Below are 13,647 nucleotides of genomic sequence, written 5' to 3'. Positions count from 1 at the left end.
GTCTTCTGTTGCCTATAGGGTGAAGTCATGGTTCCCTGTTGCAGCACAAATGTCCTACAATAAGTAAACCTCAGCCCCCAACATACTGTCTGTTAGGGGTTGAATTGTGCCTTTCATAAAAGAGATGTTGATGTTTTAACCTCAAAATGTGACCTTATTTGGAAATAAGGTAACTGCAGACTAGTTAAGATGAAATCATACTGGAGTAGGGTAGGCTCTTAATCCAATGCATTTTAGTGTCCTTATAAGAAGACTGCCCTGTGAAGACACAGAGACACAGGGAGAATACAGGTGAAAATGGAGACAGAGATTCAAGTGATGCATCTACAAACCAAGGAGTGTCAAGGATTGCTGGCTGTCACAAGAATTTAGGAGAAATACATGGGACAGATGCCCCCTCAGAGCCCTCGAAAAGAAATGACTCTTTTTATACCTTAATTTTTTACTTTGAGCCTGCAGAACAGTGAGAGAATAAATTTCAGTTGTTTTAAGCCATCCAGTTTGTGGCACTTTGTTACAGCACTCTAGGAAACTAATACATACTATATGTTCCTATCGCACTGAACATCCTCTCTTTTCAGAGCTTTGCCCACACTGTTCTCAGTTCAGAATGTTTTCTACACCTCCCTCCAACCCCTCTCCTTTGCCTGGCAAATTTAAGACTTGGTTTCAGGATCTCCTTTTGTATAAAACCTTCTCTGCGCTTCCATTTTGCTTCAGGAAGTTGGCAGCATGGACCCTCATTGTCTGATTGTAAACTGTACTTAATATCTTACATTATAATTACCAATCGCAATACACTATGAAATTTTTGACAGCTGAGATCACATTTTACTCATTTTTGTACTGCCATTGTCAAGTGATAGTGAGAATGCATTGTCTGGTGAGTAATGAAATCTTAATATATCCTATCAAAGGTACATGACATGATATACAAACTTTGGAATGACTTGAAATAGGCAGACCAGATCTGGTTTAAAATCTAGACTCCACCACTTAGCAGTTACTGGGTAATCTTGGGCAAGTTGCATAACCTCTCTGAACCTCAATATGTTCATCTATAAAACTGGAGCCGTAATTTCTTTCTGGTGGGTTATGAGAAATTGATGAGGTGTCATAGGTGATTATACCTACACACCTAATAGGTATTCAGTAAACGTATACCATTTTTTTGAAAATGCAACCACTATTTTTTTTTTGTTGGACATATAGGTAAGACTATAAAGATACAATTGCTGTAAATATCTACAAATAAAAGGAAATTATTATAAAATTTATTTTAAAAATGAGACATACTTCACTAACAAATTTTTGACAGAAGCATTTAAAGAATCTTTGAATTTCCATTAAAATAACCACAATCCCGGTATTCTGTTTTGGAGAACACTGAGGACCTTGATTTATTTACTGAGGGCAAATAAATTTTTGGCAATGAAAGTAAAAAGAAAAAAAAGAAAAATGATTTAAAAAACCCAAAAATGAAGAAAAGAGAAATATAATCTGCTTCCTGACAAGTCTCTGCCAACATCTAGTTCCCTAGTGACTCATTTTCCCCCCTAGGGAGAGAAGCTAATTTAGGCCATAATTGTTCTGTTTCTTCAATCTTTCTGCACAAAAATGAGCACTGAGGAAAAAGCGACACTGTGGTTCAAGCCCAGAGCTGTAGGCTCACAGTGTACCTCGAGGGTCCCCGGGAGGCCCTGCTATCACAAAGGTAGTGGGGTTCTGTAAAGCTTTTTAACCCCATACAAAGGCCCTTCCCAGCTGCTGCAGAATGATTCTAAATGGAGCCCTATTGTTTCTGTCGTGAACACACAAAGCAAAGGGCAACAAAATAAACACATCAGCCCCATCCTTTACAGGTCTTGTAAACCACTTATATCTATTCTCAGCATCTCTGCATCTAGCAGTTTCCCAAAAATAAAGTGCATTTGTTTTCTTAAATGTAACTTGTCAATCATAAAGGATAAGCCTGACACCACTAAGCTGAGCTCCATTAGAAGTGACACACTTTTATGGAACATCACCGTCTCAAAGCAGTATAAATGGGGCTTGGGATGAGTTTAACAGTCCTTTATCATAAAGTTTATATCTCTGAAGCAGAAGCAAACAGGGCTACAAATAGTACATGATCTAGCAATAGACTGTAGAAGCTAAGAGTGCCCCATTTAACTCCTGGGCTTGCCACTTTCTAGCTACTACCCCAGTTCCCTCATCTATCACATGAGGATAATAACAGTACCTTCCTCAAATGCTGCTATAAAAATTAACTGAGAGGATACTGTACAATTCTTAGGATAGTGTCCAGCACATAGGAAACCAACAAGTGTGTGCTATTATTATAGCTGTTATTATTGGCCATTCCAGATTTCTGCAAAAAACATCTACAAAGAAACACCTGGGGTAAGTCATTCTTCTTCTCAAATGATTACATTTCTGGGAACCATCCAAGATTTAAGCAGTAAGTTGTCAACTAAGACAAAGCAATTCAGACAATGAATTATTCCAGGCTTGCCTTGCCTGAAGTGGTCCTAAAATGTTCGCTTCTTCCCAAAGGTTATTACAATACATCTATCAGATTCTTACTGGGTACCCTCCAAAGCCCAAGGATTGTCAAATCTCCAATCCACCCACTTGGAACTCAGAAGTTTCTCAGCTTCGTGTTCCAGAAAGCCACCCCCAATCAACTGAAGTTAGTAGGGATAAAATACACATATTTGTTATCACCAGCATAAGGCATTCCAACTTGCAAAGAAGGGATGCAATCCCCTTTATAATGGTGGTACTGTGTGAGGGGTAGAGGAGATCTTGACCTCTGCACTTTAGACAAACATTATAATACCCCAGAACTTTACTTCTCTATAGTCTCAGAGGATAAATTATGAGAAGAAAACATCATTTCAGTAAAAATTGATGAAATACTAAAGTAGGTAATGTATATTTATGTATTAAATCTTCCAGAAAATTACTCTCTATGCAGAAGAATTAACTCATTACATAGTAGACTCATGGCCCAAAGCAGAGCAGACCAGTGGATATGCCAGGGACAGATTATAGGTGTGCATGAGGTAATAATCCCTTCAAACCTTCAGGCAGGTAAGGTGCTGAGGGCAGTATTATCCCTGGCCATGAGCACTCATTCATGTACATCAGGATGCTGTGCAAATAGTATTTCATATGTGTGCCACAACTGAAAAAGTTTGAGAACTCCTGGTTTAATAAATGAAGACATTTTCTAAAGTATCCTCATTTGTAACTATGGCATAGCTTAAGCACTGGATGGCTTATTATACTTCCTGATCATCGTTACCAATACAAGTATATTCTAGAAAAACCAGATATACAATTCTTGATCTAAGAGTTCAGTCCCATAACCAAAATTCTGTTATGATTAGATTCTTTTGTTTGCAAGGGACAGAGATTACTAAGGGGTAGAACAAATAATGAGGGCTTTTCACAAAGCCCTCCCTGTCAAGGGAGGCAGGAATCCCATGGGGATTAAAAGACTGAGCCTATTCAGAGACTGGATACAGAAGCCAGCAGTTCAAGAGACTTCAGCCATAGGAGATCCTAGGTCTTTACCCTGATACTCCACTAATAACACAGCTTGGCTATATTCTCCCTGTTTCTCTTTGGGGGACTGTCTTGCATTTCCTCCTAGTTGGCTACCAGTTAGCTTCTGGACTCTCTGCTTTCTATCGTTTCCACTAGCACTTTGCTTTTGCTTATTCCAAGGTTCTGATTTCTCATAACTTCAACATGCTCATAATTCTTCCTACTTCCACCTTATGTTCAATCTCAATTTCCTTCTTCCTCCCTCCCTCCTGACCTTTTCTGCACATTTCAGTGTCAATTCCTATAGCTAACTCCCTGTCTCTCTCCACATTTTTCAATCCATATTCTTTAGAATAAGACTGTGGGTGATCTTGCTAGTTCCTCTTTGGACAGAACTTCAGGTCTTCTCCCAGGCCACTTACTAACCTATGGGTTTTGGGTCCAATGCCCACTGACAGAGGGGCTAGAGTCACAGGTTTAAAAATGTATCCCTTCAGGGGGCCTGGGTGGCTCAGTTGCTTAAGTGTCTGACTTTGGCTCAGGTCACAATCTCGTAGTTCATGGGTTTGAGCCCTGTGTCAGGCTCTGTGTGGACAGCTTGGAGCCTGAAGCATGCTTCAGATTCTGTGTCCCCCCTCTCTCTCTGCCCCCCACCTGCTCTCTCTCTCTTTCAAAAATAAATAAACATTAAAAAATTAAAAAAAAGTATGTCCCTTCAACAGATATGTACTGGGAGAGACAATTTTTTCTTTGAATATCTCTAGGTAGGGAAAACAGAATATATCTAGAACAAGTCTCCTCAAGAGAACAAAGCTTTTGTATTTCTAGTTGTCAAAGAGACTATTTAAATACATTCCTTGTCTTATAAAGAAACTGTTTTGATAATTTGCTTCTCTTTCCCTTCTCTTTTCTTTTTCCCATCCATCCATCCATCCATCCATCCATCCAACAAATATGAATCTCTGTCTTCAAAAGAAATGTATGAATCTTCAATCACTATAATGATCCTTGAGGAACATGAACTTTCTAAGGGAAATAATGTGTGTATGCAGCTCATTTTAAGTGTCCAAAGAAGGCTAGAAGTCAGTTAAATGTTGTGAAATTCAAAGGAGGAAGATGACAATTCAGTTAGCCTCTGAAAGATGGAGAAGATCTGATATTCATTCCAGACACAAGGAACAACATGAGCCTAAGTCTTGAGTTAGCAGAATTTTGTAACATCAAAACTGAGATTCTGGAATTTTAATTTCTAGAAGAAATGCATAAAAATTGTGAAAAATTCAAACCAAATTGAAAACATATAGTGTAAAAACCTGTCTTTCATCACTGCTCACTTACCCTTTCCCTTACCCATCACTGCTCACTTAACCTCTCTCCAAAGATAACCACAATTGTTTATTATGAATCTGCCCAGACTCTTCTATACTACTAAATTAAAACTTTATAATGATTTCATGAGAAAGATACTATGAAACTCATTTTACAAAGAAGTAGGTAAAGTACTTTCTTTGGGTTAAGAAAATATTTAAGTGAATGTTCCATCACACCTTGTTATTATGGAGCTGTTGACTTAAACTGATATAGAAGGATTCAATTCAGCTTTATAAGGAGCTCCGTTTATAGGGGGTCTTTTTAACCAGAACTGAAAGAAACCCAGAAGTGGGTACTCATACATTAGCTGGATGAAATGATTCCACTCACAGCAGAAAGTCCAATATATACTTCTGTGAGTACTTAGATCTCACTAGAATTTTTGATATATTATAAGCTTTATTTTTGTCTCCAACAGAAGGTGAATTTTATGTTAATAATGAAATGTTGATGAAAATCTTGAAGGTGTAAGAGAAATCAGACATATTTCTTCTCTATAACATTATTTTTTAAATAAATGAATTATTTATCAGCTTGTGTCTAATAGAATGGCCAACTGAATTTATGCAAGCTTCTTCCTTTCACATCTACAGGACAAAGTCAGATTTCTGAAGGAACATATTATAAAGCATATAAGGGGAACTCAAGTTACATGGATGCAGGACACTTACCCCAGACTGCCATGAAAACAGCAAAGAATACAGTAGCTCCGTTGTCAAAGAGGTGAGTTACCTGGGAACATTATGAATCATAGTTAAACTAGTTTCTCATATACTATATTTCAATTCACATTTGTTTCAATTCTATACAAATAAATGAATTTTGCAGGGTTTCTTTGGGAGATACTCATTTTGGATCATAATCAAGAAGGGAGTTCCTCCAACTGAGAAGTAGTTTGGATATGCAAAAGAGAATCTGTACCCTGTATATGGGTATCATCTAGTTGGAAATTAATTAGCAGCCCCAAGAATGCTAAGAATTTTCTTTTGTACACCATAAAAACTATTATATGTGCACATATGTATATGGAAAATTTATATTTAAGACCAGAAAGGTGTGATTATTGCTGCTTTAAAGTCTTCTGATTTCTATTTTTAATGCCTCATTTATTCACTTTGGAAACATGGATATTTTGTTTGTGTAGTTTTGGGCAAACATTTTTCTGGGTTGCCCTCTGGATTTTAATATTACAAAGAAGAGCGAGCAGACCATTAACAAAATCCACTTCCACCTTTATTAAAGCCTTGGGTAATCATTGTATTTATCTATTACACACAACACAAATACTTTATCTAGCAAATACTTTATTACTAGAATAATATATTCTATCACAAATACCACAGCAGAAAGCAAAGGTATTTGTCTTGCAAAACTGTTATGCTCATTTCCACCTCCAGGATAAATCACACCAATGTCATGCCAAATTGAAATGATGACTGATACATTCATAAAGCATAACCTTTTTTGGGGTGCTTTATAGCTGTGTATAAAATATAGTTTACTGTCCCTTGGAGAATGCACCAACTATAAACAGGTCTTTTCCTGTTATATCATATTGTGAAGTATTTCAAAATTTTCCAAAAGTTTATGCCTTCTTTTTTCTTTGAACATAGGCGAGATGAGCAGCATTCAAATATTTAATGTAGACAAAAGGCAAAAGCCATTTTATTCATACACCAGAGGGAGTGTTAAGTTGTATATTGCATATTGTATAATGCACTGAGAATTAAATCAAGCTTGAGAGTTCCAGTTATATGTGGCTGGTCTGTGCTATTAGGGTATTTATAGGGAGTTGGTGGAAGTCGTAGCCTGCACCATCAGTGTAGATTCTGGAATGAATTGTGGTGGTCATTGTTTTTGGCTGCTCACATGATCTTTCCTCCCTTTTCCTGGTAATAGATCTCTCTCATGTAGGTCACTAGGGGGCATGTGGTTGAAACAGAACCAATTAGAGTCCCTCCCTGGGACTGATGTACAAACATGTGGAGAGAGACATTTTTCGGCTGCAGTTATCTGGGAACATGTGAATCAGGAGGGGTGAGTTAATATGTACTTCTGGTTCCTACTAAAATGTAAGTTAAGATAGACTGATGCCTCCCTCTGCCAAAATCAACCCTGGAGAAGCAAGATAGTAGATTCAGGGAATTAACAAAACACAAAAACAAACAAAGACTCTGAGAAACCCCAGGGGAGATGGAAAGTTGCCTTGAGTTGGCGTGTGTGTGTGTGTGTGTGTGTGTGTGTGTGTGTGTGAAAGAGAGAGAGAGAGAGAAACAGACAGAGAGAGAGAGACAGAGAGAGAGACAGAGAGAGAGACAGAGAGACAGAGAGAGAGAACACGTGTGTGTGTGTGTGTGTGTGTGTGTGTGTGTGTGTGTGTGTGTAGGTTGTAGTATATGGTGGTATATGGAGACAGTTAGTGGCAGTTCCCAAACAGCGTGGGAGCTCAGCTTGGAGAAAGACATAATTTCTACTCCAGCCTCTCCCTTCACAGTCCCTGGACAGTTAGTTTCCCCCATCAAATCACCTGCAACAGGGAGGACAAGCTGCAGGTGTTGGTTCTTGGGGTAATATAAGGGTGTTCAGAGTTCTGCCTGGTTGAGGAGATGAGGAGGTGCTCCCTGGCCAGCTGTCCTTACGCATTCTCTCCTCGGTCCATTCCTCTTAAACTCCAGGGCTAGTGGATAACAATCAAGGGACAGTGGCTCCGCCCAATTCTCTTTTGTTCTAGGCAGGCTTAAAAAAGAAACTCTGACCAAAAAGTCCTCTGGAAAAGTGCAGCGCATAGTGGTGCCTAGGACACATTGTCCTCTCCTTCTGTAAAATCGCCAGGACTGACAGCTGAGTGCTTGTCCTATGACCATTACCCAAAGTAGTTGACAACTCCAAGAGACAAACATGCACAGGCCAAAACAATGAAGTATCTGGAGAAGACATTTGCCTCCAAAGAATTCCAAACTAGACAACATACAGGTTCTGAAAGAGACATTCTGTAATGGCAGACCAAGAATTTTTATAAAAATATGCCTAAGGAGATAAAGAAAGGAAGATATAAGCCTTGTGTTGTGGCAGTCAGCAGCCACCTTCCCGAGCATGTGATGAGAACTTGTATGCAAAACGAACATGTAGACAGGTAGCCGAAGAGAGACATCTGGGGGCCTGGAGGCCAAGTTCTGGGCTGTGAGCGCTTTCTTCCCAGACAGTGTGGGCTTCCAGTATCTTTTCCAGTGAAACAAGCCAATAAGGCCTTTCTGCTGACCTTGCGAATGTAAAGGTTGAGAATGAAGCATTCCTGACCAGCAGAACAGCCATTGATTACATTGGATCGAGACTCTGATTTGATCCAACATTCCAGTGTATCCTCAGTTCCATGAAATCAGTTTGGCATTTCTAATAAGTACTTCTAAAGGAAACGCTATAGAACTTCAGTTATTTCATTCTGTAGAGTTTTAGCTTTCATTTTATTAACTTTTTAAAGGCAAGACCAATCTGAAATCCAGAATCTAAACATCTTGTAGCCTCAATATGGCACAATGATATGTTTTCCAGTCAGATAAACCAAGGCCTAGCTACTCACTGCTGTGTGACCATGGAAAAGTAATTTTTACCTGAGTAAAATCAGAGTAATAACATCTACCTTAAAGTTGCTGTAAGAATTAGAAATAAAAATGTAGGTTGCCTAGCTACTTTGATATCTATAGCCTAGCTGTTATTATAATTATTATTGTTCTAGATCTTATGTTCAGTAGGATAGCTGCTCAACTAGCTCCTATAAAATCTGAATACTCTAAACTGTCCATTATGATCCTTTTAAGGGATTGTCATGGATCTCCTAAAGAGAGAACTTCACTCCAGTCATATTTTTCCACGTAGAAAACAAATACTCCCAAGCAACAATAACAACAAAACATTGGTTTTCTGAGACTCCCAAAAAGCAGACTTTTTAAAAAAAATTTTTTAACGTTTATTTATTTTTGAGACAGAGAGAGACAGAGCATGAACGGGGGAGGAGCAGAGAGAGATGGAGACACAGAATCGGAAACAGGCTCCAGGCTCTGAGCCACCAGAGCCCGACATGGGGCTCGAACTCACGGACCGTGAGATCGTGACCTGAGCTCAAGTCGGACGCTTAACCGACTGAGCCACCCAGGTGCCCCCCAAAAAGCAGACTTTTTACACCTGAGTCATTCAAGCTTAATTCATGATCTTTAAACAAGTTATACTGCTGACAGACCTCTTTGGGCCTTACCAAATCTGTATTTCCCAAGCTCATTCTGTTAAGTTTGTCTCACTTTCTTGGGTCTATCTATATGTTCTCCAAAGACAGGGAGAATATTTTGTGCTTTTTTTGGCCCCTTGCAGCATTTAGCCAAATCTTCCTAAAATCACACCTGGCTGCTGTGGTTTGGGCTCCACCCACATGGACTGGACACCTGCATTGCTGATGACATCATGGATGGGCGGGCTCCTGGGCTGTCTATCAAATGTTCTCGTTAAAAATGAACAAAACCCTGCCATGCCAACTGTATAATTAGATAGATCCAAGCTGCAGGGATTGCAGACATTCAATAAAGTCTGCCAACCCTCTTTGTATCTGAAGTCTGGGCAAGTTGACAGGCAGTGGTGTTTGGAAAGTCTTCAACAGCCCATACTCCAGCTATTGCTTTGCATTAGTGAGACTGACCATAAGTAAAAAATAAGGAATTCAATGAATGTGTCTAAAGTTTAAGTAAAAGCATAACATGGGAAAGGGACATGCAATGATACATAATAGACATAATGATGCTATGTATTTGTTCTTTTCAAAGCACTTTTCCATATAAGATTATCTTCTTTGGTCTTCAGGACATTCCATGGGGCAGAGAAGGCAGCTATCACTGTGGGCATCTTAGAGATGAAAAAGTTCAGCCTCAAAGAGACTGTCCATGTGCAAGATCAAGGAGGTAAGTAGCTGAACTAGTCTTGAATCTAAAATTTATTTGACAATAATAATGATGAAGGAGAAAAATGACTGTGGCTCTCATTTACCAAGATCTTACCATTTGCCAAGCATGTGGCTCAGTATACATTTCAGCTTATTTCTTATAACCATTGTATGAAACAAGCATCATGTTCTCCATTTTACAGATAAGAAAACTGTGGCTCAGAGAAATTAAGTAACTTGTTCTTGGACTGACAGGTGGTAAAGAGCAGAGTCAAGATTTGAATCTTTCTCTGACTCTAACAACTGTACTCTTTGCACACTGAAGCTTCTTGTGATGATAATCAGAGCTAATACATTTAAAATACATATACAGTAAAAAACATATTTGAATTAGAATACCAAGTGATAGAGGTAACTCTCCTACAACATAAACTTGAGAATCAAGGACCAGATATTACAAAGAGAATACAGTTACCCTCTGTTCCTCAGGAAAATGTATGAAAGATTCAATCCACCTAAAATGCTGCAGATGTGAAATTACCTTGGCATAAACACAGCTGTCTGACAGCCTCATGAATGGACAGTATTTATCACACACAGGACACATGATGATATCTGTAGCTTGGCAGACTTCTTTACTGGAAAAGAGAACAGAAAAGGACCACTTTTTAATGACATAAGAGCATGTTTTTCCATCCAGTTTTACCAGAATATTCAACCACTAAATAAGACCCAGTAGACCAGATTTTTGTCCTGATTAGATTCCTAGCCTTATCTGTTATTAATGTAAACAAATGCCTGAAGATTTTAGTAATTTGATAAACCTACTTATTTATGAGGCTGTTTCTTGGCTTTAAATATTAATAAGTTAAACTCTGACAATACATGAAGCAAAACATTGGATGTTATACCCTAAATTAACAAAAGTCATTCACAACATTGCACAGATTTGAAACAGTTTTGTATTGAATTTTAGGAACAACACGGTACCTAAAAGTGTCTGCCTCAAACTCTATGTGTATGGTAAGTGAAAACTAATAATGGAGTAATAAATAAAAATATGATGCATTAGTTCTGGGGGGGAAACTACATACCCATTAACAATTTCACCAAAAAGTAAAATATTTTTATAGGCAGGAGAATCAATCCCTTTTACTTTTGTAATCACTTCTAAAAGGCACATTTATTATTTAGGATCACTGTTCAGCCTGGCAATAAACTCTGTACAAATACCTTAAAGTATATTATGGTGAGAGAGCTAACAATCCTCAACATCAATCATTCTCAAGGCCCAACAAGTTGGTAAGATGTCTTTCTGGTTTAGGTCTAAAGGATCCTTACAAAAACACAGAATTCATAAAAAGGGATTGTGAACCTGCCACTTTGCAATATTAGAAGAGAAAAAGTAAAAAGTCAGAAAGAGAGTAACTTTTAGCCAGTGAATGGAAGTGATATTTTCTGTGGATACAGAGTGGCTTATATGCCTACAAATGTAAACCCTGCTTCCCTGGTATACGAAGACTACAGCAGCATGGATAATGGATGGAAGATCTTGTGAACTGAGCCTTTTGATTTCTTTTAGGAGTGACTGAGAAGGAGGTTAGAAGGAAAAGTGGGCCCATGATCTGGGAACATCCCCAAAGTACTACCACCCATCTCTAAATAGAAGCAAAGGTAGGTTCACCCAGAGCTCCCCATACCTGACTTGGCAGTGATCCAGAGTAATGACTCCATACAAAAAGACAAACAATCCAATGAAGGCAGCTGGGAAGAGCATGCCGGTATACCAGCCCAACCAGGCAAAATACAACCCAATCTTCTCTCCAAAGTACCGCCTGTGTAAGACACAACAGCATTTCAACCACTTTACTCATTAAGTTTACTTTGCAGTGTCCTTGCTGATAAACATGCATCTAAGAGAATAGATACTTGACCAAATTAAGGCTCTGGGCTTCAATTTCTTCTCCTATTATTATATATTGGAAATAGAATAAACTCTTCCATAAAGGAACATGATTATACACAAGCTTGTGTAAGAACACAGAGCAAAACCCATGCGCATTCAGGAAGATATGACATTTCTTACTACAGAACCAGGAGAACTTGAAGTGTTGGTGACAACACATCATCTCATCTTGCCATTTCCAAGCGTATGCTTGTTTGTAGCACATGTATTATAATGACGTATATTTTTAAAAACAGGAAACAAAGTTACTGTGAAAAACTTTAAACACCCCTCTCAATATTCTGTAGCCTTATAAGATGTTTACAATGCTAGAATTGCATGATATTATAAAGAAAAGAACTCTAATTACTGAGATTCAATATGAAGGGACACTGAGAGCAACTTTTCCTCTTAAGTGATGATTTTTCACAAGTTTCAACATGCACCTCTAAAAATGTTTTTCAAAAACTAACCAGTCTGCCTAGTGCCCTGCAGTCTGTGAAGTTCTGTGAAGAGGTATCCAGGGAATTCCTTGTTTGTTTTTTTTTATTTTATTTTCAAACACCATTAATAACATAATTGACATACACTAGAATACAACCCAAACTGTACTTTCTATGCCTCTCAAATGCTACATGCTATTAGTTAGAAGTTCATTATTTTGTTTAAAGTTTATTTTTATTTATTTTTGGAGATAGCAATTGGGGGAGGCACAGAGAGAGAGGGAGACAGAATCCCAAGCAGGCTCCATGCTGTTAGCGCAGAGCCTTATGTGAGGCTTGAACTCACAATCCGTGAGATCATGACCTGAGCTGAAATCAAGAGTCAGACACTTAACCGACTGAGCCATCCAAGTACCCCAGAAGTTCATTATTTTTTAGTTTAATATAAGAATATTCTAATTATTTTTTTATTCTCATTCTAAACAAATGTTGTTTACCACCTATTTCCAAATACTGGCTTCTGCTTTCCTCTTAGAATGTCCAATGGTTCCTAAAAGCTCCTAAAAGATGGAATAAAGATTATCCCCTTTATCCTATCTCCCACTGTTTTCCAACAGAAATTTTTCACTCCCTGAAGGCTTCTTCAACATACATTCAAATACACAGATAAATATTCTTTTATTCATTCAACAAATAGAAACTACCTTCCAGGTGGCAAATATTGTGCTATGAACTGAAGATAAAATGATGAACAAAATAAGCATGGTCCCTGCTCTTGTGCAGCTCACAGGCTGATAGAGTAGATATACATCAATCAATTAAAGAAATAAGTTTATAATTAGAACACTGGGAAAAGGGAGTGTTCTCCCTTTCCTTTTGTGGAGTCCTCTCCACAAAAGGAGAGGAACATAATTCCACAAGTATATAAACTAAGACCATGTGATCACCTTAATTAGGGAAGACTTCTCTGAGGAGGTGACTATTAGCTAGGAAGGACTGGGGACAGGATAGAGTATTTCCATCAGAGGAACCATAAGTACAAAGAACCTGTAGCAGAAGGAACCAGGTAAAATAAGGGCAGTGTGCCTGGAACACTGATAACAAGAGGTGGGCTGGTAAGGTAGGTGGAGGCTGGACCTCAGAGGGTCTTGTAAACCATGCTAAATGCATTGATCCTTATTTTGGGAGAAAGGGAAAATCATAAGAGAGTTTTAACATTCGAGGGACATTATCACATTCACATTCCAAAAATATCAGTCTGTCTGCCGGTTAGAGAATGGACTGGAAGGGACAAGAGTGGGAAAAGGAAGACCAAGTGTGGGACAACAGCCATAGTCCAGGTTGTAAGGTGAAGGAGGCAGTATGGTAGAGGAGATACTAGGGTGTGGCCAGATTCAAGAGACATGGAA

At 38.5% G+C, this 13,647-nt stretch overlaps 1 protein-coding gene across 1 annotated transcript in view; it reads right to left on the bottom strand.

The window, feature by feature from the left end:
- The window catches only part of ANO4 (anoctamin 4), a 245,140-nt gene that overhangs the window by 82,725 nt on the left and 148,768 nt on the right, over nt 1-13,647 (bottom strand). The window contains exons 12-14 of the mRNA XM_032593799.1: nt 11,551-11,685; nt 10,392-10,488; nt 5,598-5,658 (exon numbers count right to left, since the gene is read on the bottom strand). Of these exons, the coding sequence (XP_032449690.1) occupies nt 5,598-5,658; nt 10,392-10,488; nt 11,551-11,685 (293 nt within the window). The remainder of the gene's footprint in view (nt 1-5,597; nt 5,659-10,391; nt 10,489-11,550; nt 11,686-13,647) is intronic.

The sequence above is a fragment of the Lynx canadensis genome, chromosome B4, assembly GCF_007474595.2.
Source record: "Lynx canadensis isolate LIC74 chromosome B4, mLynCan4.pri.v2, whole genome shotgun sequence".
In the NCBI taxonomy this organism is placed as follows: Eukaryota; Metazoa; Chordata; class Mammalia; order Carnivora; family Felidae; genus Lynx; species Lynx canadensis.
This window is presented reverse-complemented; position numbering and strand designations above follow the sequence as displayed.